Below are 26547 nucleotides of genomic sequence, written 5' to 3' on the forward strand. Positions count from 1 at the left end.
GAGAATAGGCCACCACGTCAGTGGTGGTCCTGGTCTCCACTGGCCCATTTAGAACCTTTAGCCTCATCAAGAAATCCCGGCATGAAAAGTTGGGATCTCTTTATCTTAGGCGCATCCATCAGTAAGGCAGATGAACTTAAGATAGAGATAAATATCAAGTGCTGCAATTGTTTTTTGCAACTCCACACTTGTTCATTTTATTTCAGAAAAAACTCCGAAAGTTGGAATTAGATATTATTAAAACATAAAATCAATGTCCTTGATGTCTAAAGAGTTTTCTCATTGTTTGTCAAGATCATTAAACGTTTTCTCTGTCCAGGATTCCATACTTTTGATGACTGCCCTGAGCAAGGAAATCCATTGAGTTGTTCTCATACTGTGAGAGAATGGCTTCTACCACTGTATCCCAGCTGTCTGACAGACCAAATGCTGAGCAAAATCTTACATCGCCGGACATGGATGAGGCTTCTTTGGATGAAACCCTATGGTTCATCTACCACTGAATGGGGAAGGGAAACTGCTAGGTTGTTGGGTGGGCTCTATTAAATTTTTGGTGAATGGCCCTTGTTCACAAATCATTAAATGACACCAGAGTGTATATGGCAAATACCTTTGGAAGTAAGCAAGGATAAAATTTGAACATTAAGTCAACAAGTCTTATTTGTTCCCAATGAGGCGTGTAGGCTACTTCACAAATCGGTGTTTGTACGTCAATATAGAACAATGAGTATTAAGATATAGAAAATGATTAAAGGTATTACTTTCTTACTGTGATGGATGTAACTAATATTCAAAGTAATTCCCACAGTGGTGTATAATAAAGGTTGTAATTTAGAAAGCTTATTTGAGAGCTACCACAAAAGACAAGAATCAAAACAGGTGTACATGAAAATGCTATAAGGTTTAGAAATGTTTACTTGCCAGTGGTACACCATTGCACATTATTTAGACACACAATGGACCAAAAACAATTTTAGCTGCCTTGAACATATCGCAATGGATTGTTGGTGGAGTTGTGTGTTGAAACTAAAGCCGGGAGAAGGAACTTATAACACTAAATTGCACAGTACAAATCCAGCTAGAATCAATGACTTCCTAGTTGTGAATGGTTATTTGTAATAGATGGAGAGAAAAGTAGTCTTAAACTGCTCTGTTGCAAAGACTATCCAACTCTACAGGCCAAATTATGTTTTGCATCGAGGGCATTCCCCATTGATAACTCAAATACCATTTATGGGACCAGTTGTTGCAATCTAGTGCCATTGCATTGTATCTTACAGAGGAAGAGTAAGAAAGTGCCCTATATTAACATTATTATAAGGTCTGGCCTGAGCCTAAGGCCACAAAGATAAGTATTATTTAGCCTTTATCCTACCCTTGTGCCATAACAACCTTTCTTACTCTTTTACCTAAAGCATAAACATAACCCACACCCTGCCACTTTCCCTTAACTAACCCTAATCCTTTCCTCAGCCCTTAACTCTATATTTACTTATTTTTATCCACCTAACTCTGATCCTGATAGCAGCCATTTATCTAAATTGAACTCTAAAGCTGACCACAACTCTAATCTTAACCATAATCACAATTTTGTATGTAGCCCAATCCTCGCCTTCTTCACAAAGACTAGTCTCAATCACTGACAAGGATATACAAAAATATATTACAATGATTTATTTTATCCTTAACTATTCATTGTCTGAGGGTTCCCCTTTGTGCCTATGTCTCGAATGGGATTCAAAGTTTTTACAAAATGTCTGGCTGTGTGTTGACATCTGGCTGTGGCTGACATCATAGGGTCGGTTTTTCAGAGTATCTTTTTGAAGAGGCAGAGAAAAGTAACAGGGTCAAAATTTAGACAGAACACAATACTTTGACATAAATCAAGGAACAAACATATATTACAATAAATTAATGCGAGGGTGGGTCTAAACCATTATGGATGTAGAGGCTGCTTCACCACAGAAAACAGAAATCTCGCTCTTTGCTTACTGGCAGGAGTGTGCAAAAGAGTTTATTATCAAGCAGCACATGTCAGATAATCATGTATGTGATGCATGGGTCAGTGCCCCTCCAGGAGCTAAATGCAGTAGGTCAAGCCCTGCATTGTCATGTCCTTTAGGTTAATCCCATCATGTACATATCGATTAGATACATTTTGTCCCATCTACATGACATAAAGTTCTTACACAGTTGACCCTTTACCTAGTAGCTTACGTATGCCTCTATGACATCAGGCTCTTGGTTCCATATCCTAATCCCTGTGTCTGATGTATATAAACATGTCCCCAGGCACTATAGATTTATTCTGCTTAAGGGTCACCACTTTTTTTTTTATCTATGGCCAACAGCCAGCTGAGCATGATCATGTTTGTTTAGAAAAGGATTTGCAGAGAATTAGCAAATGTTTTCAAAAGGTATTGATTCTAGTAGTAACCCCGGAGTGACCACTTTAGTAAGAAAGACCTGCACTTCCCCTTACAAAAGAGAGGAGAATGCCTTCCAAGCTTGACCGAGACTTTGAAGGCTGATCCTTCGACAGGCAGAGACCTGACATCCCTTGCGGGGTGCCATCCTCGACGCAGAACCATCAAGTGAGGGGTTAGCACTTCCCCGGGGAATTATTGGTTCCATTAGGACATATCCTAATATTTACATACAAAAGCTTCATATAAATATCTAGGCTATGCATCATAGGAGTACACCAATGCTATTGTTTTTTTATAATCTGCTTTTATTCATCTTGTTAGCATTATGGTAGAAATGTATCTCTTTTTCACGATATTGGTAGTAGCGATAACATTTGTCTGCTCCTGTCTTTTGATTGTCGCAGGGAATGTTTCATAGTAGACTGACGCTTGACCAATAAGTCAGTATTGAAAATGTTCCAATCGTCATTCTATGTGAATCCTGAGAAAAGTAAGCATAAGTGGCTGAGCAAAAGATACTGTATTGTTTGCACCATACCTGAGGAATCAGGGTTGTCATGTTCAGTGGTTGCCAGAAACTACCCACACCACAGTAGAACACAGGGGGGTGGTATTGGCACCATATAGCTAGCTGATCTAACAGCTGAGTCATCATGTGGGGGTGTCCAAAGTCTGTATGCACACCAAGCCCTCAGTTTAGGTCATCCAAAACGCTCAGGTCCTGGAGGTCCTAGTAACTGCATGACAGCATAGCTTCAAAGAAAACAACACTTTTCAACTAACACCCTGGGAATAGTAAGGTAGACATCATGCAGTTACAATGACAAGACCATAATCAAGACAAACGAAGGATGACATATGTGCAGAGGGCATTAATTTACAAAAACTATGATCTCTGTACTGGGGTGAATGAATGACATTGTTCTGCATTCTGTCCATCAATTGTTCTTTTTGTAATATGTTCCATGGCATTCCGAAACTCAGCATGGCATTCTCATTTAGATAGTGCTTGTTATGAGTACATGTACTAATGTGGCACAATTCACTTGTGAATTTCTATTCTAGCAATAAAATAGTATTCAATCAGATTTAACAAATTATTTGTTACTTTTTCAGCCCTATACAACTCTAGGCAGCTTTTCAACAGTAATTCTACCAGAGCCTGAGTCGAAGGTAACTATTATGATAAGTATTTTCTTCTAATAAACATGAGAGGCCTATTACTGGCCATGACAAGTGTCCTAATCAGAGTATAGGAGGAGGAGAAAAGTTACTTGTAAGCAAATAATTACAAAACAACATTTTGAGTCGCAGAATGTTTGGAAAAGTATTATTGAATTTTCTAGTACATAGTCCACATTTCTGTAAAGTAAAACATTATCCATTAAAAAATGTATGATGTTGCTGGACAAAATTATGTGTAAAGATGTATCAGAATTACTTATAGACATTCTAGAAGTGTTTAGAACAATATTGGACACAGTCGAATTCGCTTCATCTTCACCAACAGTCAATTATGTGTAGCTCAACTATCCTGTCTCATTTGTGTTGTGTGATTCTTTTACCTGCATATAAAAGGAAGTGTTGTGAATGTCATTATGCAAAGTATTTTAGTACTAGGCATTTGAATGCCTACTTGCACTCTGGAAACCAGATTTAAGTTACATTGGATAATGAGACTCTCCGTGTAGCTACTGCTACTCTTGACTCGATGTGCACAAGATGTCCGCTTTTCTTCCATCTATAATCCAAACTTCATATCTGTCCCAGATTCAATCCTTAGGGTACTTCTGACTAGCACACCTAAACTTCTACCATTTGTAATCTATAAATCATAGCACACATCGAAGAGTAATAAACAGCTTCAGTGTGTTTGTAAGGTAACATATTTAGCATTTTTTAATATTCTTGAACTAAATAATTGCTTCGATGCAAAAACATTGATTTGTAATTCACATTCTTGAAGTAACAGCTTAAAACTTTCCATAATCAATAATTTGACCCATCTTCCTTCACCAACAAACATTCTAAAACTGGAATTAGAAATATGAGAGCTAACAAAATAGATATTTTGAGGCAATAAAACAATGTTCATAATTGCAATGAAGGAACACTGAGCGTCACTGTAGTGGGAAAATCAGAGCAGTGGTACTGGGTCGGAAATCCACTTTCAATTCAAAGAAATAAACTACAAAGAAACTGAGCATCTTGCCAAAAAATTCAATGTTTTATAGAAATATTGGCATCAAAACAATAATAAAGCCAACACAAATACTAAGACAAGCTATGCAGTGAAAACGATAATACAGATGATAAAATAGGAAACGTTAGTGACTCTCATCAAAACCACTTCAGAAGTTATAACTCTGTTGTTTCCTTTTAATTGTCTCCGAAGTTACATATCTCTATGTCCTTAAATTAATTGCAAACTCATCACATGTGCTGCTTAGCCATAATAATTTTGTTTGGGAAAGAAATCTAGTGTCACTAAGAATGTCTTCCAGACAATTTAGGAGAAACACAATAACTCTTCCTAATCTAACTATGATAATTAGCACAAATCGTTGAGCAGTGATCTTAAGGTTAGAACTGAACATTGTGATGTTTGGAATGAAGGTTATATGCTGCGCACTAGAAACAAACATTCACCAAAAACAATGACGAGGCTCCTTTGACAATAAGAGTGAATCCATGGTGTGCCTTCAGTAATGATGATGATTTAGTGTAGTTCCTATATTCCCAATAGGTTCTGCGCATTGGAATAATATATCCTATAGATGTGACGTAGGACTTAAGTCGACTAGGTCTCTATCAAATATTTTAGACTTAATTGTGAGTGCGGGCTAGCTCAGAGGTCACTAGAAACTTTCTCGAATACAAAAGAAGGGATTAGTTTCTAACAACCGCATAAACATGACAACATTGTTTCCCCAAGATAAAACGTATCTTCAGAGTCGATAGATTTTTTGCTCAGTTAATCGTGCATGCTTCCTTTCCTCAGAGGTGCAGTTAAATAGAGAGACGGGTGTTTTCAATAAAAGTATTTTTTGAACAGTCTTCTTTCTCATGCAGAAAAAATGAACTGCTACAATGGTAATACTGGCTGTAAAGTATAATGCGTACAGCAAGAAGAGTATTATAAAATAATACTGTAAAAGCATGGTATGGTTTCTAAGCCATAAAATACATACATAAAAAACAAAGACTAAAAGTACTCAACTGGTGCTTCTAAAAACACCTACCCCGATGTATCTAACCTAAGTCTAGTACGAGGGAAGAAGTAAGTATGGTGTAGCATAGGTTAAGTTTCTTTGCCAAGAATCTATCCAAGATTTCTCATAGGGTCTTATCAGGTATCTCTGTCTCAGGACTCGATTTCCCAACACCCCGCAAGGGGAGCTTGGAAACACTGGAGCTGGATTCTCAGCGAGAGAAAGGCAGCCTCTCTGTCAGTGTGTCAGCTGGAGGGTCGGCTTCCTTTGGCACTTGCTGTAGCGAGCTGCGTCGGGCAAGTAGATAGTCGAAGTGCTCCAAACCACAGTGTCTTTGCTAGGGCAAGTGTGGGCATATTTATACCTTGAAGGTGCCTTGTTTGACATAAAGTCGGACATTATAATGTCACCAAAGAACCCCAAGGGAATGGTAGTACTTTGAAAACGCCTTGATTTCTAGGACAAATCAATATTCAAGAAGGGGGATGTCCCTGACTGCTGAAGCTGAGTTTCCAAGAAATCATTGTACTTTTTTGAACTAGTGGAAGTAGTCATGCCTCTATTAGGACTGCATGGGCTATGTCTAAATAGGGGTATGATTTCTATGCCTATATAAGGGTAATGTGAATTATACCTATATAAGGGCATGAATCGGGAAAATTACACTAGGGTTCTAAAACGCTATACAACAGGTAAACATGTTTTATTCATATTGTTAGCACGTGAAATTAGTAAAGTATCTGCATTAAGGATGACCTTCTACTTCTGAACCAAGCTTGAGGGTGTTGTGGGGGAGAGAGTTTCATAGATTATGTCCAATTACATCATAGCACTATTAAATATTTGGAGTCTAGTCACATTGGCTCTATTTCTACTCCATTGAGGCTTTACTAGCTTTGCTCATCAACTCCTGCATATGTGAAAGGTAATCATTGATATTTTGCCAGTTTTACCAAATTCTCTGGAATCTCCATAACTACCTTCTTATTAATAGCACAGATATTTTACAATGTTATATTTGTTGAGGCTAGTTGTGTCTATCACATTTAAGTCTTGTCATACATATCAAAGGAGGGAGTGGAGAGGGAACGTGTCCACGCGGACACAAGGAGTGGATTCAATCTCCCCAACTATAATTTAATGAACAAGTAGAATCCACCAATACAAGATAGGTGGAAATTGGTCTGGGGCTGGATGTGTTTCCTACAATGGTGCAAAATGCGTTGTGTTCTTTAAATACCCCTCACATACCAAAAAGGTCCTTGGTGTCATGCTTCATCCTAGGGGTCTTCGCGTCCCTCTACGGAATGCGGTGTGCTACTAACAGGCAGGTACGCGGGAGCCCTGATGTAATCACTATGTGTGGTGTGTGAGGGTTGTGAGTGGTTTTGTCAACTCTAGTAATTAGGCTTGTGACTAAGAGCAGGCATTGTACCTCTCTGTCTGAAGCCTTTTTTCGTTCTCTTTTAAACACACATATTAACACATGAAGCACACACACACACACACTACACTTTCCTCACCAGGTCACACAGCGTAGGAACCATGTCCGATTGGACTGGCCCAACATGTGGGGAAGATGAAATTAACAGGATCCTGGCAGCGATGAATCCCTTTGAGGGACTTAACAAACCAACCCGGGCCCAAGCATTTCTGATTGGGTTGAACTAACCAACATAAGAACACAGATCAAAACAGCCCTGCATGGCCTGTTCATGACGGAGTACTTGAGGGCCAATACGACCCCACAGGGTCCGATTGTCCGTGATTAATCTTTCATTTTTCAAAATGATAAAGTATTCAAAAGGGACTGGTCACTCATCCCGTGGCATTGTACCAGAGATTGGTTAGTTTTTATCATAATAACGGCCACAAGAATAGCGCAAGAACTCAAAATTGATATCCAAAACCTAGAGGTACAACTGAAGACCTACCAATCCCATTTAAAAAAACTCCTGGAGGAACTTAATCAACAAATGACAAATTTTGAGGTCACACTCAAACAATGTAAATTCAAAAAACTTAATAAGGACAAGGAATGTTTTACCCATGAGAGGGCCTACCAATACACAAGGGATGACTACATACCAAAAGACTTTAACAGTGACCTGGATAGCGATACCTCAGATACCAGTTCCCACGGTTCTAATTCCAGCATGAGGAACGCCTTAAGGAACCAGAGAGGAGGTCAACAATACCAAAAACCATATAATCCCAGATGGAGAGGATGGGGTGGTTACCAAGGCCCCCCTGTTTTTCAACAATACCAATAAGGACCTCCACCGATGTTGGGTCCATATCAACAATGGGCACCCGATTATGATTATAACGTTTATGGTGCCACCGCCTTTTTTAGGATCAGGCCCGGGACCCTGAAAGGGCAGGAACAAGAGAGGCAACAATGAGCACTGGACAGTGGAAGAAGCAGAAGGCTCAGCGTCTCGACGAGGAGCATGACGGGCTCACTCAACAGCAAACCACACAAGATGATGGACGGAATGTTGCACATTGGCAAAGCATTCACCCCTAGTCACAGATCTGGGTTTAATCCATCGTTATTTTGCTCACCATGACACCCCAGTTCCGACATGGCTATATGCAAATTAGTCTTGACCTTGTGCCTCATGGGAACAGTCCAGCCCGAACTGCCGAGCCATGTCTTCCCTGGACCAGAATCAAGCGTTCTAGGACCGGTTTCTGGATATCAGGATGCTTGTTTCCAGTCCAGAGAGGAGGTGGCTTGGCAGTTCGAGCTGGACTGTTTCCATGGGGCACAGGGTCAAGACTGATTTGCATATGGCTGGCTTAAAACTGGAATGGCATGGTGAGCAAAAAAAATATGGATTTAGGCCCAGATCTCTGTACTGGGGTTAATGTTAATGTTAATGTTATGGAGATTTATATAGCGCACGGCTGCCCCAGCCAAGGGGCGTCCCGGCGCTGCGAGCAGACAAAATGCAGAGAGAAGGTAGCACAGATAAATGACAGATTATTGAAAAAGATGAGTTTTGACGGCCTTTCTAAAGGCTAAGAGGTCTTGAATCCCCCGGATGGCTTCGGGAAGACTGTTCCATAACTTGGCAGCCAAGAAACTGAAGGATTGGCCGCCTACTCTGGCCAGTCTAGTGCGAGGGATGGTCGCAAGATGTTGCCCCTCTGAGCGGAGCGATCTTCTAGGTGTGTACTCAGACAGGAGGGGGCTCAGCATGGGGGGAGAGGCGGTTTTAAGGATTTTGAAGGCTAAACATAAAGCCTTGAACTGGATCCTTTTGCCCACCGGGAGCCAATGCAATTTTTTCAAGGCTCCAGATACAGAAGAATGGCGAGGGAGACCAACCAGAGCCCTGGCTGCCGCATTCTGGACTCTCTGCAATCTGGTGGTTTCAGCCAGATTCGCTCCCAATAGGAGAGAGCTGGCATAGTCCAGTCTAGAAAGGATCGTCGCCTGAACAATGAGCTGGTGGGTGCGGCAGTCAAAGAACTTCAGAATGGGCCGGATGTTACGTAAAATGCCAAAGCACGTGGCAGCCACTTTCTTAGTGTGGATGGTGAACTTTAAAGCCGAGTCCACCCATACTCCCAGATTTTTTACGCAATCCTTTGGCTTGGGGGGTGGGCCTAAGATGTCAGGCTACCAGTTGTCTCCTCAGGACGAGGTGTTTTTCCCCAGGAGCAGAATCTCAGTTTTTCCGGCGTTTAGTTGGAGGAAATTCGCCGTTATCCAGTTGGTGATGTCAGTGAGTGTCTGTTTAAAGTGATGGGCTTCCAGACCACTGTTGTTATTCAGAGCCACAACCAACTGGGTATCATCTGCATAGGATACCAGTGCAAATCCATTCCTTCTAGCCACCTCCGCCAAAGGGCGAACATAGACATTGAACAGGGTGGGGCTAAGGGAAGAGCCCTGCGGCACTCCCTGTCCAATGCTATGCTCCTTCGAGATGTAAGGAGGGGTAGAGACTCTAAAGGACCTGTTAGACAGGGTGAATGTATGATATTGTACTGCATTCTGTCCATCAACTGTTGTTTTTGCATTTGTCACCCCGAGTGGGACGGGTATGCTCAGACTTGAGTCCCATGCTCTCCATGCCACTGGAATCAAGCTATCCTGGCTAATGAGGACTAAAAGTCCGAATCCGGTCCTAGGACGCCTGTTTCCAGTCCAGGGAGGACCTGGCTTGGCAGTTCGGGCTGAACTGTTCCCATTGGGCACAAGACTGATTTGCATATGGCTGGGTTCAAACTGGAATGGCATGGTGAGCAATAAAACAATGGATTTAGGCGAAGATCTCTGTACTGGGGTGAATGTATGACATTGTTCTGCATTCTGTCCATCAACTGTTCTTTTCGCGCGGGCTCACTCAACAACCAAGCATCCTCCAGCAAGAGGGGCAACTAGTGGTGAAGATCACAGCACATGAATTAACGGAAACCCAAAGAAGAGTGCTAGAAAAAGTCCTGGGATTTGTACTTACCAATAGACTGGATAAATTTAAGATCCGCGCATAGATGCAAGAATTTATGAGGAAATTGAAGCTACAGGGCTTCTTTAAAGATAAAGACACCACCACCTTTAAATCAACGGACACATGCTTCAGACTGAAATCATCTTTCCCTCCACCGGATTCCACCCTACCGGTTGAATTACTGGCCTTTGAAAAAGCAGTGATGGAAGACCTGGGACAGATGACTACAGAAAGCCATACCCCCTTTCAAAATTCCACCAAAATGGAGAAAGAAACCATACAACAACTATCAAGCAACAAAGAGATCACTGTAAAACCTGCTGACAAGGGTGGGGCAATAGTGAAACAGACGTCAGCAGCCTATGACAATGAATGCAGGAGACTTCTGGGAGACAGGAGAAACTACGCTATTCTACAGGAAGACCCCACAGAATCCTTACGGATCCAGATCACGGGAATGGTGGAAGAAGCTCTAGCACACAACTGGGTGTCAAAGAAGGAAGCCACATTTCTGATCCAGAATGCACAAAGACCTGGCACATCCACCTGGGAGACCGATAGTCTCCCGTATAGGCCCAGTTTCGGAGCCTATGTCCTAATTTGCCGATGCTTTCCTACGCCCACTGGTTCCGACGACTGACACCTACTTAATGGACACAAAAGCAGAACTGTAGCTGCAACAAAATCTGACTTTTGACCCTGAGAGACAGATACTCTTGGGCCTTGACGTGGAGAGCTTGTTTACCAGCCTGCCCCACGATGAGACATCATTGAGGAGATTCTCTTCTCTAATCCATGGGAGTACCAAACACCAAAGAACCTAGTAATGGAATGCATAGCCTTAGCCCTTACGAAGAACTTTTTTCTCTATGAAAATACTCTCTACTTACAGAAGCATGGGACCAGCATGGGGAGCACTTTTTCTCCCAGCCTGGCTGGTCTCTATGTTCATCATCTGGAGAGTTGCAAAATTCTCCATCAGGACAACCCTTTCAGGCACAACATTAACCTCATCCATGCTCATCCATGCTCATGACGAGCTGAGCTCGTCATGAGCACCGGAGCGCCGTGCCTCATGACGAGCTCAGCTCGTCATGAGCCGTGGAACACTCACACGCGGGGATAATTCCCCTGCTGTGCTGAGCGTTCCACAGGAACGGGTGTGGTCGTGACGAGCTCAGCTCGTCATGATCACACGAGTGCCGTGCCTCATGGGGGGACTACGCACGCCCCCGCCCCCCAGCACAGCGGGGTAATTACCCCCACACGGAAGGGGTTAAGACCTGGAAGCGATACATTGATGAAGTGCTGGTCATCTGGGAGGGTGACACTCCATCAATCGATCACTTCATGGAGTGGCTCAACCAGCAAAACCCCTACCTTAAATTCACCAGCACTGCCTCCCGTGACCAACTGGTGTTCCTGGACCTGAATATTTACCCTGAAGGGGGATCATTGAGGACCACTACACACTTTAAACCAACATCGAGAAACTGTCTGCTGCTGTATGACAGCTTTCATCCATGTCACCTACCCAACAATCTTCCGTATGGGCAGTTTCTTCGCCTCCGGCAAAACTGCACCAACCTTACTGATTACAAGAAACAAGCCTCAGTAGTAAAAACTAAACTCTCCCACCAATAATACCCAGCACCCGTCTTAGACAGAGCAATGAAGAGGGTGCGCAATAATAACAGGGAGGTGTTATTGGAAGACAAAGATCCAGACACCTGACTCATCTGCGTAACTAACTTTAACACCCATTCCAACAAGATATCAAAGATTCTGAACAAACATTGGAGAAACCTTACCTGTGGTGACCTACACATAGAAAAACCTTTGTTCGCACACAAAAGAGGCAGTAACCTTAAGGACATGATGGTCAACACACGACCACGCATAGGCACAGCCACACATACAGCCTGTCCGTGGCCACCATCCCTGTGGCAATTGCAGCACGTGCCACCTGACCAAAAAGAGTAGATAGGTGAAATTCAGGAATGACAGTGAGTGGGAGCAGAGGAAGTTCACCAACAGCCAGAACATCATGTACATGATCATGTGCCCCTGTGGGCTAGAGTATATTGGCATGACATCACGACCAGCCAAAATTTGAATTGCGAACATAAAAGTAATGTTCGATGTAAAGAAAGCACCACGAAAATGGCGTCACATTACTTTTCTGATACACACACAGTAAATGACCTACAGTGGACAATCATAGAGCAATTACCATCAGAAATTGGCCACTTAGAGAAAGGACAGCACTGGGTTTTCCGCCTAGGCACTAATGTCATTGGACTTAATGATGATATCCCTTGGAACCAATTCACCTAAGCAAAGTAACCATTAGATACCCCCGCCCTTTCTGTGCAGTGAAGTGGAATGTGTGCACCAGGCATCACTTAGCCCCTCGGGATGTATTATCCACCTCATACATCCTTCAGCCACGTAAATCCATTGAGATTGAGGGGTGTGAGGGGTTTAGCTAATTCACTCTATCCCCAGGTGCCTTTTTATACAATTACATTGAATAGGCAAACCCCCCCTTTTTTTTCATAAACCATACTTTAAGCGACTAAAAATGCTTACTTATCCCCCCAAAATAGTGGAAGGATCACCGGCGGTGTTCTTTTCCCTCTTTTACTTTGCTTGCATAGGGGATTATCAATAGAAACTGCATTTCACTCACCGAGCCGGGCACTTTACTTCTAACAGCTTGGACCGCGCACAGCGAAGCCGCAGGCTATTTTTTGAGTTAGCGGTCTAGTTTCAAGTCCGCTGGGCCCGCATAACGTGCACTTTAATGGGCGTGCCCACACAAGCATGTGTTTTTTCACATCCCAGCCGCAGTCTGTTGGGAAGTGGGCTAACAATACCCCACCTTTCACTTCCCGGTCTGTGGCTCACCGGAACCGAGGCTGATTGGGGCACATACCGTTCCACATGTACGCCTCACGAGTGGTGGGAACTCTTAGGCAATTAAGGAGAGTATAAATACTGAACCCTCCCGACTCCTCACACACCACAGAGCTGTGGAAGGGATGTTTGTACGAGGTAGTACCGCTACTTATGTAAGTACGATTCAGAAAATGGGGTGGTGATGGGGGTGTTCATCACCACCCACTTTTTGAATCGTTTTTAGCCACCACAAGTGTGGCAGGGTATACTCAGACATGAGTCCCTTGCTCACTGAACCACCAGGATTCAAGCAAGCCGGGCCGACGACGGCTGAAATGCCAGAAACCGGTCCCCGGAAGCTTGTCTCCTTTCCGGTGAAGAATTGGCTTGGTAGTTTGGTCTGCCCTGTTCCCATGAGGCACTGGGTCAGACTAATTTGCATATGGCCAGGTTCTGAACTGGGGTGATGCAGTGAGCTAAATAACGGTGATGGATCAAGCCCTGATCTCTTGACTGGGTAAGAGTGGTCTGCTTAATTCAGACACTCTGTTCATCACCACCCCCTTTTTGAATCGTTTTTAGCCACCACAAGTGTGGCAGGGTATACTCAGACATGAGTCCCTTGCTCACTGCACCACCAGGATTCAAGCAAGCCGGGCCGACGACGGCTGAAATGCCAGAAACCGGTCCCCGGAAGATTGTCTCCTTTCCGGTGAAGAATTGGCTTGGTAGTTTGGTCTGCCCTGTTCCCATGAGGCACTGGGTCAGACTAATTTGCATATGGCCAGGTTCTGAACTGAGGTGATGCAGTGAGCTAAATAACGGTGATGGATCAAGCCCTGATCTCTTGACTGGGTAAGAGTGGTCTGCTTAATTCAGACACTCTGTTCATCACCACCCCCTTTTTGAATCGTTTTTAGCCACCACAAGTGTGGCAGGGTATACTCAGACATGAGTCCCTTGCTCACTGCACCATCAGGATTCAAGCAAGCCGGGCCGACGACGGCTGAAATTCCAGAAACCGGTCCCCGGAAGCTTGTCTCCTTTCCGGTGAAGAATTGGCTTGGTAGTTTGGTCTTCCCTGTTCCCATGAGGCACTGGGTCAGACTAATTTGCATATGGCCAGGTTCTGAACTGGGGTGATGCAGTGAGCTAAATAACGGTGATGGATCAAGCCCTGATCTCTTGACTGGGTAAGAGTGGTCTGCTTAATTCAGACACTCTGTTCATCACCACCCCCTTTTTGAATCGTTTTTAGCCACCACAAGTGTGGCAGGGTATACTCAGACATGAGTCCCTTGCTCACTGCACCACCAGGATTCAAGCAAGCCGGGCCGACGACGGCTGAAATGCCAGAAACCGGTCCCCGGAAGCTTGTCTCCTTTCCGGTGAAGAATTGGCTTGGTAGTTTGGTCTTCCCTGTTCCCATGAGGCACTGGGTCAGACTAATTTGCATATGGCCAGGTTCTGAACTGGGGTGATGCAGTGAGCTAAATAACGGTGATGGATCAAGCCCTGATCTCTTGACTGGGTAAGAGTGGTCTGCTTAATTCAGACACTCTGTTCATCACCACCCCCTTTATGAATCGTTTTTAGCCACCACAAGTGTGGCAGGGTATACTCAGACATGAGTCCCTTGCTCACTGCACCACCAGGATTCAAGCAAGCCGGTCCGCCGACGGCTGAAATGCCAGAAACTGGTCCCCGGAAGCTTGTCTCCTTTCCGGTGAAGAATTGGCTTGGTAGTTTGGTCTGCCCTGTTCCCATGAGGCACTGGGTCAGACTAATTTGCATATAGCCAGGTTCTGAACTGGGGTGATGCAGTGAGCTAAATAACGGTGATGGATCAAGCCCTGATCTCTTGACTGGGTAAGAGTGGTCTGCTTAATTCAGACACTCTGTTCATCACCACCCCCTTTTTGAATCACTTATGTAAGTACGGCATAGCCATTTCAGCAGGATCACCATCACTCAAACCAAGTGAACACCCTCTGCATCGCTGAATTTTGCATTTATCCTTGCAGAGTGCAATTAAGCATGAGGTCCGCACCGTTTTTGAAGGCTCATGATGCCATTGGCCTCATTATAGCAAGTATGCAATCTATCTACCTTTTTATCCCAGAATTCTTCTTTTGCCAACCCTAGGGAAGTACTACAGAGACCAACTGGAAAGGACTAGTATAGAGTGTGTGTCCAGTATTTGTCCACTTTTTTTCAGGGCACTGCACTGACACTGATACGCTCACAGTTATCTTCATGTCCAGAGTGTTTCCACCGATGTAATGTTCCTTTTGTACTTTTGTGTTCTTTTACAGATTGACATTTTAAGGATTACTTTGTTCCAGCCCAATTGACCATAGTAGGCACATTTGGCTACATTATTCATTAATTCTACACAGAATATCCCTTATGTATAGATGGTAGTAGACTGTCGCATGTGAGTAGGGTAGGGATCTGTGCACTCATCCTGAAGAAGAAGCTTGAGGCTTCGAAACATGTCAACACACACAGGAGGTTATGTACATTAAATACACCAAACCACCACCTCACTAATTCTTAACAATACCAGCATGGAGATATATTAAAATTCTTTTTACTCCTCACCTGCATGGTATTTTTTAAACTCACTTACCATCCACTCCGGACCCTACCACTCACAACCCTCACACACTACACATTGTGATTACATCAGTGCTCCCACATAACCGCTGGTTAGTAGCACGCCGCGTTCTGTAGAGGGACGCGAAGACCCCTATGATGAAGCATGACATCAAGGGCCCTTTTGGTATGTGAGGGGTATTTAAAGAATACAATGTGCTTCTCACCATTGTAGAAAACACATCCAACCCCAGACCAATTTCCAATTTTCGCCTATCTTGTACGGGTGGATTCTACTTGCTTATTAAAACAAAGTCTTGAACAAGAAAATTAAGATCCTTGAGATACAAAGCAGGCTATGGTATCAAAGGAAAGAGGACTCTGCACAACATGCCAAATGACTGGAATCACTGAATTGCTGGTTCATCAATTCTTCAGGTTGTTTGTTTCTAAGTCAGATGAGAGTTGGTAAATGTCTTTGTTTAGAAAATGTGTGGGTACTTCGATGAACTTGAGAATGTCCTCTTATTTACCATAAATTATAAGTTGTCAGTCAATTTTTTAGTAGTAAGCTATGATATTATGCATAATATACTGGGAAACTACATTTGACCCACCTATGATAAATTGCATACATGGAGTGGTTACTGACTGGAAGCATTTGGTAATTAAGGTTATGGGGATCTGAATATTGTCAGATTGTTGATAATCACTATGACCTTATCTTTTGAATATGCTACAAATGTGTCCCAGATAGGTCAATTGGAATCATGTATGTTGTCAGTTGACAACTTGCAAATCTTGCATGTTTCCAGCTTCGTGGCCCTGCAATGAACAGTCCCATCCTTCAGCACAATCTCACAAAGGCATGTATCTAACATGCTCACTTGCTGGTACATTAATCTTATCCACTCTACTTACAAGGCATAAATAACTAACATGTTCAAGTTTATCAAATATTTGCGTGCTCTGTGTAGAATTGAGTAATGCAACCACTTATGTTGAGATTTGTTTTGTTGTCACTGACTACTTATAGAGGATCAACTGGAAGGAAAAATGTCCTGTATCAATACATAGCCATTATTAAGAATTAAAAGCCATGACACATTGAAAGGTGGCAAGGGAAATATTTCAAAAAGGGTGCCTGTAGCAGCTTTGGTGCATTACTTAAAAGCAGATTGGCAAACAGGTTTATCATTGAATAAGATCTCCAAATGTAGTACATTATCTATCATTTTCAAACAGTGCTGTTAAATGCGCGGATGCTCCTTTTCAGCACACATATATATCTGTTCATTTTTTGCTGTGCAGGTGGAAGTGTAGGGCATAAGTAACACTTATTAGCAGTTGAATTTGTATATATTTCTACAAATACCTCTAAGAGTTTTTGTGAAGCCACAACAGTTAAAAATCTCCTTGAAAGTCAGCAGGAGACCTATGGTTGTTTGACATTTTAAAAGATGTATGTGAATTGGTACCATTGGCTTTTTATCTGTTATTGTTCCAAACAACATAAAAAAGGTATTTCGGAGTTTACTTTTCCATGCACATACTTACATGCCTAGCTCATGTTCTATGAGTTAGAAGTGTCACAGTTAACTAAGTGATACTATTTCCTAAGGTTTATTTGCGGAAGTTGCAGTTACAACCAAGGTCAGCTGAAGCCATATTGGTCATCCTGCAAAAGATGGTTAGCACTGATATGATTTTGGAGTTGAGTGCATAAAGCTTTTTAGTAGTTTTGCCAATGAAGAGTAGATGTGTGAGGGGCCTGTAGTTGTGTAGGTCATCAGGGTTAATGTAAAATTCTTTAGGAGTGGGAGGATTGTTCCTGACTTGAGAGTGTCTGGGAAGATGAGTGATAGGGGTGCTGGCAATGGTGAGTAGGGATAAGTGAGCTTCTTAGGAGAGAACATTGATGAAGAAAGAGGGTAAGCATCATCTTCATCAGAAGTAGCTTTGAGAAAGAAAAATATGTTGACCGGAACTGTGAGAGACAGGACTTGGAAGGATGACAATTGTGGGATTCCACATGAAAAAGTGGGTGTAAGAGGACAAGTAGTCTTGATGTTATAGATGTGCTGATAAACATCGATTTTTTTTTACTGAAAACAGGCTGATGGCATTGCATTTGTTTGTGGAGTGTGGGATAGACTCTTTATCAAGACAAGAGAAGGATGGCAAGTGTGCAGAGGGCATTAGATTACCAAAAATATGGCAGTAGTAATCTTTCCACACTCACATGTTTTCACAATTTACTCAGCTCTACCATAAAGCAGTGTTCTTGCCACACAAAGAAATTAAGACGTGGTGCATCGCACAACGACTAGACATAAAATTCCATTGAAATATGCAGACAAGTTTGAATAAAGAGCTAAAATATCTTTACAGAATATTAATATGAGTCTGTGTTAATGTGTAGTTATAATGGTTTAGATGCATTCATATTTAGATAGTGCTTGTTGTGAGTACATGTACTAATGTGGGATGATTTTCCGGTGAATTTGTATTCCAGCAATACAAATAGTATAAATAGCATTCAATCAGATTTACCATGTTATATGTTCCTTTCTTTCGGCCCAAACAACTCTAGGCAGCTCTAACAAAGTACTTTTACCAGAGCCTCCGTCGAAGGTAACTATTTTGATAAGTATTTGCTTCTGGTAAACATGAGAGGTGTAGTACTGGCCATGACAAGTGTCCCAATCAGAGTATAGGAGGAGAAAAGTTAGTTTTAAGAGTAATGGTTGTAAGCAAATAATTCCAAAACAACATTCTGGGTCACGGAATGTTTAGAAATGTATTAATTAATGGTCTAACCCTTAGCCCACATTTCTGTAAATTAAATCATTATCAATTAAAAAAATATTGATGTTGTTAGACAAATGTATGTGTAAAGAAGTATCAGATTACCTTTAGACGTTCTAGAATAGTGCTCAGAACAATATATGGACAACTCAAATTTGCTTCACCTTCACCAACGGTCAATTATTTGTAGTTCTACTAGTAAGTCTCAATTGTGTTGTGTGATTCTTTAGCTTGCATAGAAAATATTTTTTATATAAAAGTAAGTGCTGTGAATGTCATTATGCAAAGCATTTTAGTCCTAGGCATGTGAATGCCTACTTACACTCTGGAACACAGATTTAAGTTACATTGGATAATGAGACTCTCCCCGCAGCTACTGCTACTCTTGACTCAAGGTGCACAAGATGTCCTTTTCCTACTATCATGAATCTAAACTTCATCGCTGTCCCAGTTTCAATCCTTAGGGTACTTCTGACCAGCATACCTAAGCTTCTACCATATGCAACCTATAAATCATAGCACACATCGAAGGGTAATGAACAGCTCTAGTGTGTTTGTAAGGTAACATATTTAGCATTTTATAATAATCTTCAACTAAATATTTGCTTTGATGCAAACACTTTCATTTTTAATTCACATCCTTGGAGTAGCAGCTCCAAAAGTTCCATAATCAATAATTTTTTGCTATGCAGGTGTAAGTGTAAGGCAAAAGGAGTGCTCATTACTTGTACTATTTGTATTTGTATATATTTCCACAAATACAAATACAAAGAGATTTTGTGAAGCCCAAAACTGTTAGAAATCTACTCGAAAGTCAGCAGGAGACCTCAGACTTTTTGACTTTTCAAAAGATGTATGTCAATTGGCACCATTGTGTTTTCATCTTTTCTTCTTCTAAACGACATAAAGAAAGGTATTTCAAATGTTACTTTTCCATGTACCTACGTACATGCCTAGCTCTTGTTCTATGACTAAGAAGTGTCCGAGTTTATTAAAGTGATACTATTGCCTAAGGTTTTTTGGCAGAAGTTGCAGTTACAAGCAAGGCCAGCTGAAGCCAGATTGGTCATCAAACACAAAATGATTAGCACTGATGTGATTTTGGAGTTTAGTGCATAAAGCTTTTTAGTAGTTTTGCCAATGAAGGGTAGATGCGTGAGGGGCCCATAGTTGGGTAGGTCATCAGGGTCTAATGTATAATTCTTCAGGACTGGGAAAATGATTCCTTCCTGAGAGTGTCTGGGAAGATGATGAGTGATGGAGGTGCTGGTAATGGTGAGTTGGGATAAGAGAGCTTCTCAGGATAAAACAATGATGAAGGAAGAGGGTAAGCATCATCTTCATGAGAAGTAGCTTTGAGAAAGGAAAGTATGTTGACGAGAACTGGGAGACACAGGACTTGGAAGGATGACAATTGTGGGATTCTACAAGAAAAGATGGGTGTAAGAGGACAAGCAGTCTTGGTGTTTGTCAGGAATCCTCCCCAGTCTAACCATGTCATCTCGGCTGTGGCGAGTGGAGCAGCATTGAATGGCAAAGGAAAATGTCCCCAGTGTAGGAAATGGACTGCATTCATTGCAACATGGAATTCCAAGGTGGCGGCCAGGGAGACTGAAGCAGACGCGCTCCAGTCTTTCAACACGGCAACAGGTGTGAAAATCTAGGTTAAGCGCGCGGGTGCAATTAACCGCTCACTTCACCGAAGTAGAATCCGGAGGCAGACGTGTTTCGCGCTTCTGTCATTCAGGCCGAGTATTTTGAGGAGAAAGCTTTGTGAGAAAACTTCACCGCATACTGAATTAGAGACGCGGGAGAAGTTCTATTATTCCGGCAGCAGTTTACTTCACTACACGTGAGGAAAGACGGGTGTGAGGTTTCCAGTCTTCAAAACGACAAGCAGCTGAGCCGCGGCATTGCGGAGTTCCTACCTTTGGTCTCCTGAAGGGTTTTGTGGTTCTCCGCTTCCTGCGCATATCCTGCCAGATAGAAGAAGAAGAAGAGATAAGTGAACTTGAACAGTGTTTTGTAAATAATATACTGAAGACGGCATAACGAACTAAAAGGTTGTAAAGTACTTACCATTGAAAAGCTTTTCCAGAGACTGTATCATTGTCCAGCATTCTAAAGAAGAAAAAGAAACATAGTATTAGCTTTTAGCTAGTTACTGAGACAGTATTAGACAGGAGCTCTTTAGGTAGTGTAGTTAGGAAAATAGTGCTAAGAATAGAAAAGACAACTGACTTGAATACCGAGGAAGAAAATAAGCGTCTATAATAGAAAAATAGGTAAGATACCAAACAAGAAAAGTAATTGTAGTGGAGTATTAAGGCACATTAATAAAGCTAGTTTCATTTCTTAGGAGATATCTACTGAAGAAGTCCAAAAACATAGTACACCAAGAAGAAAAGGAGCAAGGTTCCTGGAAAGCTAGATAAAGAAAAGGACAAAGAAAGAGTTATTGAGAAAGAGTAGAGTAGCTAGTTGATGTGTTAACCTGTTTATCTTGAACATACTACAGGTTCTCTCGAAGTTGGGTCTGCAGGCAGATTTAACAAGAGAAGCTGAGGAACAGTTCCAGTGCAGTCTCTTCTGTGTACCTTTATTATTTTATCCACTCCCCTTTCCCCCTGCGGGGTTACCTAGAGTCAAGTTCCCCAAGCGGGCTCTGGAGGACCTTGTAGAGGGAGTTGGGAATCAGCATCTTCTGTTCATGTGCAAGACTAGAGGTGAGAGGTACCCTCTGACAGTGTTATAGATGTGCTGATCAACATCTTTATTTTTTAGTGAACAGAGGCTGATGGCATTGCATTTGTTTGTGGAGTGTGGTATAGACTTATAATAAAGACTAAAGAAGGATGGCAAATATGCGCAGGGAATCAAGTTGCAAGAAATATGGCACTAGTAATTTTCCCACCTCACCTGTTGACATAATTTACTCAGCTCTACCATAATTCTGTGTTCTTGCCACACAAAGAAATTAAGACGTGGTGCATCCCACTACAAGTGGACATAAACTTTCATTAAAACATGCAGACAAGTTTGAATACAGAGCTAGAATATATTTACAGAATATTAATATGAGTCTGTGTTAATGTGCAGTTGTAATGGGTTAGATGTATGGTACATGTCAATGAACTCAGCATGGCGTTCTCATTTAGATAGTGCTTGTTGTGAGTACATGTTCTAATGTGGCATGATTTACTTGTGAATTTGTATTCTAGCAATACAAATAGTATTCAATCAGAATTGACAAGTTATATGTTCCTTTCTTTCAGGCCCATACAACTCTAGGCAGCTCTAACACAGTACTTTTACCAGAGCCTCAGTCGAAGGTAACTATTTTGATAAGTATTTGCTTCTAGTAATCGTTAGAGATGTAGTACTGGCCATGAAAAGTGTCCCAATCACAGAGTATAAGAGGAGAAAAGTTACAGTTTTAAGGGTAATGGTTGTAAGCAAATACTTCCAAAACATCCTGGGTCATGGAATGTTTAGAAAAGTATTAATTAATTATCTAATCCATAGTCCACATTTGTGTAAATTAAATCATTATCAATTAAAAAAATATTGATGTTGCTGGTCAAAAAATATTAAAGTTGTTGGTCAGCGGTAACTATAATGATAAGTATTTGCTTCTGGAAAATGAATGTGAAAGGTGTAGTACTGGCATTGACAAGTGCCCCAATCAGAGTATAGGAGAAAAGTTCAATTTTAATGGTAATTGTTGTAAGAAAATAATTCCAAAGCACCATTCTGGGTCACGGAATGTTTAGAAAAGTATTAATTAATTTTCTAATACATAGTCCACATTTCTGTAAAGTAAATCTTTATCAATTAAAAAAAACATTGATGTTGCTGGACAAAAGTATGTGTAAAGATGTATCAGAATTACTTTTAGATGTTTAGATGTTCTGGAATAGTGTTCAGAACTATATTGGACACAATCAAATTTGCTTCATCTTTACCAAACGTAAATTATTTGTAGTTCTACTATCAACTCTCATTTGTGTTGTGTGATTCTTTAACTTGCATTGAAAATGTTTTTTATATAAATGGAAGTGCTGTGAATGTCATTAGGCAAAGTATGTTAGTCCTAGGCATTTGAATGCCTACTTACACTCTGGAACACAGATTTAAGTTACATTGGATAATGAGACTCTCCCTGCAGCTACTGCGACTCTTGACTCAAGGTGCACAAGATGTCCCCTTGCCTACTATCATGAATCCAAACTTCATCGCTGTCCCAGTTTAAATCGTTAGGGTACTTCTGACCAGCAACTCTAAGCTTCCACCACATGCAACCTATAAATCATAGCACACATCAAAGTGTAATAAAAAGCTCTAGTGTGTTTGTAAGGTTAAATATTTAGCCTTTTATAATACTCTTGAGCTAAATAATTGCTTTGATGTGAAAACTTTCATTTGTAATTCACATTCTTGAAGTAGCTGCTCTAATCATCATCAGTAATTCATTTTTTGCTCTGCAGGTGTAAGTGTGAGGCAAAAGGAGTACTCATTACTTGTACTATTTGTATGTATTTCCACAAATACTTCTAAGAGTTTTTGTGAAGCCATAACAGTTAGAAATCTACTCTAAATTCAGCAGGAGACCTCTGACTTTTTGACTTTTCAAAAGAGGTATGTGAATTTGCACCATTGTGTTTTCATCTGTTATTCTTCTAAGCGATATAAAAAAGGTCTTTCAAATTTTACTTTTCCATTTACCTACGTACATGCCTAACTCTTGTTCTATGACTTAGAAGTGTCACCATTTATTTAAGTGATACTATTGCCCTACGATTTTTTGGCAGCTGTGGCAGTTACAAGCAAGGTCAGCTGAAGCCAGATTGGTCATCATGCACAAGATGGTTAGCACTGATATGATTATGGAGTTGAGTGCAGAAAGCTTTTTAGTAGATTTGGCAATGAAGGGTAGATGTGTGAGGGGCCAGTAGTTGTCTAGGTCATCAGAGTCTAATGTAGAATTCTTTAGCAGTGGGAGGATTGTTTCCACCTTGAGGGTATTTGGGAAGATAATTAGTGTTGGAGATGCTGGCAATGGTGAGTAGGGATAAGAGAGCTTCTCAGGAGAGAGCATTTATGAAGGAAGCGGGTAAGCATCATCTTCATCAGAAGTAGCTTGGAGAAAGGATGGAAAGGGGCGACCATTCGGTCCCCCCGAACGTATGGTGGAGTACCACGATCCCCCCGGGAAGCCATCTTGGGCGGGAGGCGAGTCCCGGCTGGTATGCCCGAAGCGGCGTAGCCGGGGCGCGCCTTTTCCCGCCCTAGAGTGGGTTGTCCTAGACACTGACGCGGCCGGCCACGCCTTCGGAGGCAGGCGGGGGCGGGTTTACGCCCGCCCGAGGACGGATAAAAGGAGCAACAAGCCAAGAAAGCATCCTCTTGTTCCTGTGCTCTGAAGCTGCACCTCCCCGCTGCACGTGAGCTCGAGACGGAACGAAGAGCCAATTTTGAGCGTTGTAATCTTTCTTTTTGTTTTACAGATATCCTCGTTTGAGAATGCCAGGCAAGAAGGTCGGAAAGCGGGTCGGTACCGATCAGATGCTCCGCATGCTCATAAAGGAGGTAGCCGATTTGAAGAAGCAGATGGCGGCTAAGAACGGGGAGGGAGGACCGAAGCGAGTCATCGGACCAGCTTTGCCAGGAGTAGTCCCTGGTGGGAGAGGCAAGAGGTCCAAAAGGGGGGCACTTGGGGGGGAAACCCCGGTTCCCGATACCCCACTTGAGGAGCCAACCCCGGTTCCGAAGGAGGGGCATCCGATCCCCGTAGTGGTCACCCCCGTGACCGGGGAAGATATGCCTCCCGAGTTAGCGGCACAATTGGCAGCGTGGTTGGGAAAAGATAGTGAGGGCAGCACGGCTGACGACGCCCGGGCAGTAATGAGACAACTGCGGGAATCTAGAGAGGCTGCGAAGGCACCATCTTCTGTTACCCCGCCAGTTCCGGCGGCGGAAAATGCAACAGGCCCAAGTTCGGCGGCAAATGCAGCATCTGGTTCAGGTAAGTGGCCATTGCCGATCGCGGGGGAGGGGTCTGTACCTTCACGTAGGGAGAAGGTGGCTCAGCATGTTCCACTGGAAATTAAGGAAAAGATTTGGGCGAATAAGTATGTGAACATTTTTTCTTTGCTTACCGACCATTACGAGATGGAGCATGTTAAGAGCCAAAAGGAGCTCATGCATCCGGGTGTTTGGCGCGCAAAAATGGCCGCCTTTAAGGTTGATGAGAACATAGGTACTTGGGGCAGAGCGTGGGGCATTTTTACCTCCATCATGGGCGAGCGCAGGCCCGAGTTGCTGACCGAGTTGCCTATTTATCAGTCACGTATCATGGAGTATTCCGTATCGTACGGGGGCAATCAGTGGTTCTGTTATGACAATATTTTTAGAAAAGCTAAGGAGCACGACCCAGTTCTGACTTGGGATTGTTTCGACTCCGTTTCATGGCAAAAAATGGAGAGTTCAGGAATGTTAAAAGTGCTATTGTCGGGGAGTAACGGGGGGGAATCTTCCCGCCAATCCTCTGGGACACCCTTTCGGACGGGTGCAGGTAACGAGTACCACTGGAAGCCGAGTGGCAACGCAGGTAAAAAGGGGATTTGTTGGAATTTTAACAGAGGAAAATGTACGAGGCCTCAGGGGTCATGCAAGTTCAGACATGAATGTGGGGGGTGTGGGTAGCCATCCCATCCTGAGTCCATGTGCAGAGCCAAAACGGGTGATAACGGTGGTAGGGGAAGCGCCAAACAGGTCTGAAATAGTCCGAGGGGCGCCTTTACCTACTCCGATTGATACCATGGCAATGATTCCTTGTCTCAACGAATACCCGGATCATGCTTCCGCTGGGGTGTTGCGAGACGGGTTTTCATATGGTTTCCGCATCCCAGTGGGGGATTTTCAGGGTGTAGCAAACTGTAAGAATCAACTGTCGGTCTTGCAGCATACAGCAGTGGTACAGGTAAAGATTGGGAAGGAGGTGACTCGAGGTCGTGTCGCCGGTCCATTTGATTTGCCACCGGTTGCTAACTTTGTTTGTTCCCCTCTAGGGGTGGTCCCCAAGAAGGACGCGGGTGAGTTTCGGCTGATACATAACTTGTCAGCCCCACGTGGTCTCTCCGTTAATGAAGCGATAGACCCGGAAGTGTGTTCGGTGCGGTACGCATCTTTCGATGAGGCCGTTGCCATGTTGAATCGCCTGGGGCCCGGGGCGCTGATGGCAAAATCAGACATCGAGTCAGCGTTCCGGTTGCTCCCGGTGCACCCAGACGATCAGCGTCTCCTTGGTTTTATGTTTCAGGGTCACTATTACATGGATAGATGTATGCCAATGGGGTGCTCTATATCCTGTGCCTATTTTGAAAAGTTCAGTTGTTTTCTGCAATGGGTATTCACTAGGAAGACGGGTTTTCAGCATGTTATGCATTATCTCGATGACTTTCTGTTTTTGGGGGCTGCCGGGGATCCTGAGTGTGGACAGGCTTTACATGAATTTTGTGTCTTAATGAAGCAATTCGGTGTGCCATTGGCGCCAGGTAAGATTGTGGGTCCCTCAACTTTGCTCGAGTTTCTGGGGATCGAGCTCGACTCGGAAGAAGGTTGTTTTAGATTACCCAGGGAAAAAGTGTTAAAATTCAGGACATCCCTTGATACATGTATTCGTGCGACAAAAGTAAACCTGCATCAATTGCAACAGGTGGTGGGTCAGTTGAATTTTGCCCTAAGAGTAATGCCAATGGCACGCCCCTTTTCCCGCTCGATTGCACAAGCCATGGTCGGCCTCAAGGAAGGACATCACCGCACGAGGCTCTCGGCAGAGGTTCGCCAGGACATGCGCATTTGGTTGACATTTTTGGCGGATTTCAATGGTCGAATTGTCTGGAACAAGCCGGCAGTGTCCTCCGAGGAGCTGGGGCTTTGGACAGATTCGGGGGGGAGTGTAGGTTTTGGTGCCATATTTGGTACACAATGGTCGGCTCAAAAATGGCCGTCATGGTGGCACGAGTGCGGGCTGACGAGTAACATTGCTTTTCTTGAACTCTTCCCTATTTTGGTGGCCTTGAAAACATGGCCGGAGGGGTTTCGGGATCACTCTGTGGTGTTCTGGTCTGA

General features: G+C 42.9%; 1 protein-coding gene across 1 annotated transcript in view; it reads left to right on the top strand.

Annotated features, from left to right (window-relative positions):
• LOC147663799 (olfactomedin-4-like) overlaps positions 1–26547 on the top strand; it is a 160823-nt gene that overhangs the window by 45801 nt on the left and 88475 nt on the right. The window contains exons 2-3 of the mRNA XM_086950196.1: positions 3546–3602; positions 21690–21746. Of these exons, the coding sequence (XP_086806322.1) occupies positions 3546–3602; positions 21690–21746 (114 nt within the window). The remainder of the gene's footprint in view (positions 1–3545; positions 3603–21689; positions 21747–26547) is intronic.

Source organism: Lissotriton vulgaris, unplaced genomic scaffold (genome assembly GCF_964263255.1).
Source record: "Lissotriton vulgaris unplaced genomic scaffold, aLisVul1.2 SCAFFOLD_1391, whole genome shotgun sequence".
In the NCBI taxonomy this organism is placed as follows: Eukaryota; Metazoa; Chordata; class Amphibia; order Caudata; family Salamandridae; genus Lissotriton; species Lissotriton vulgaris.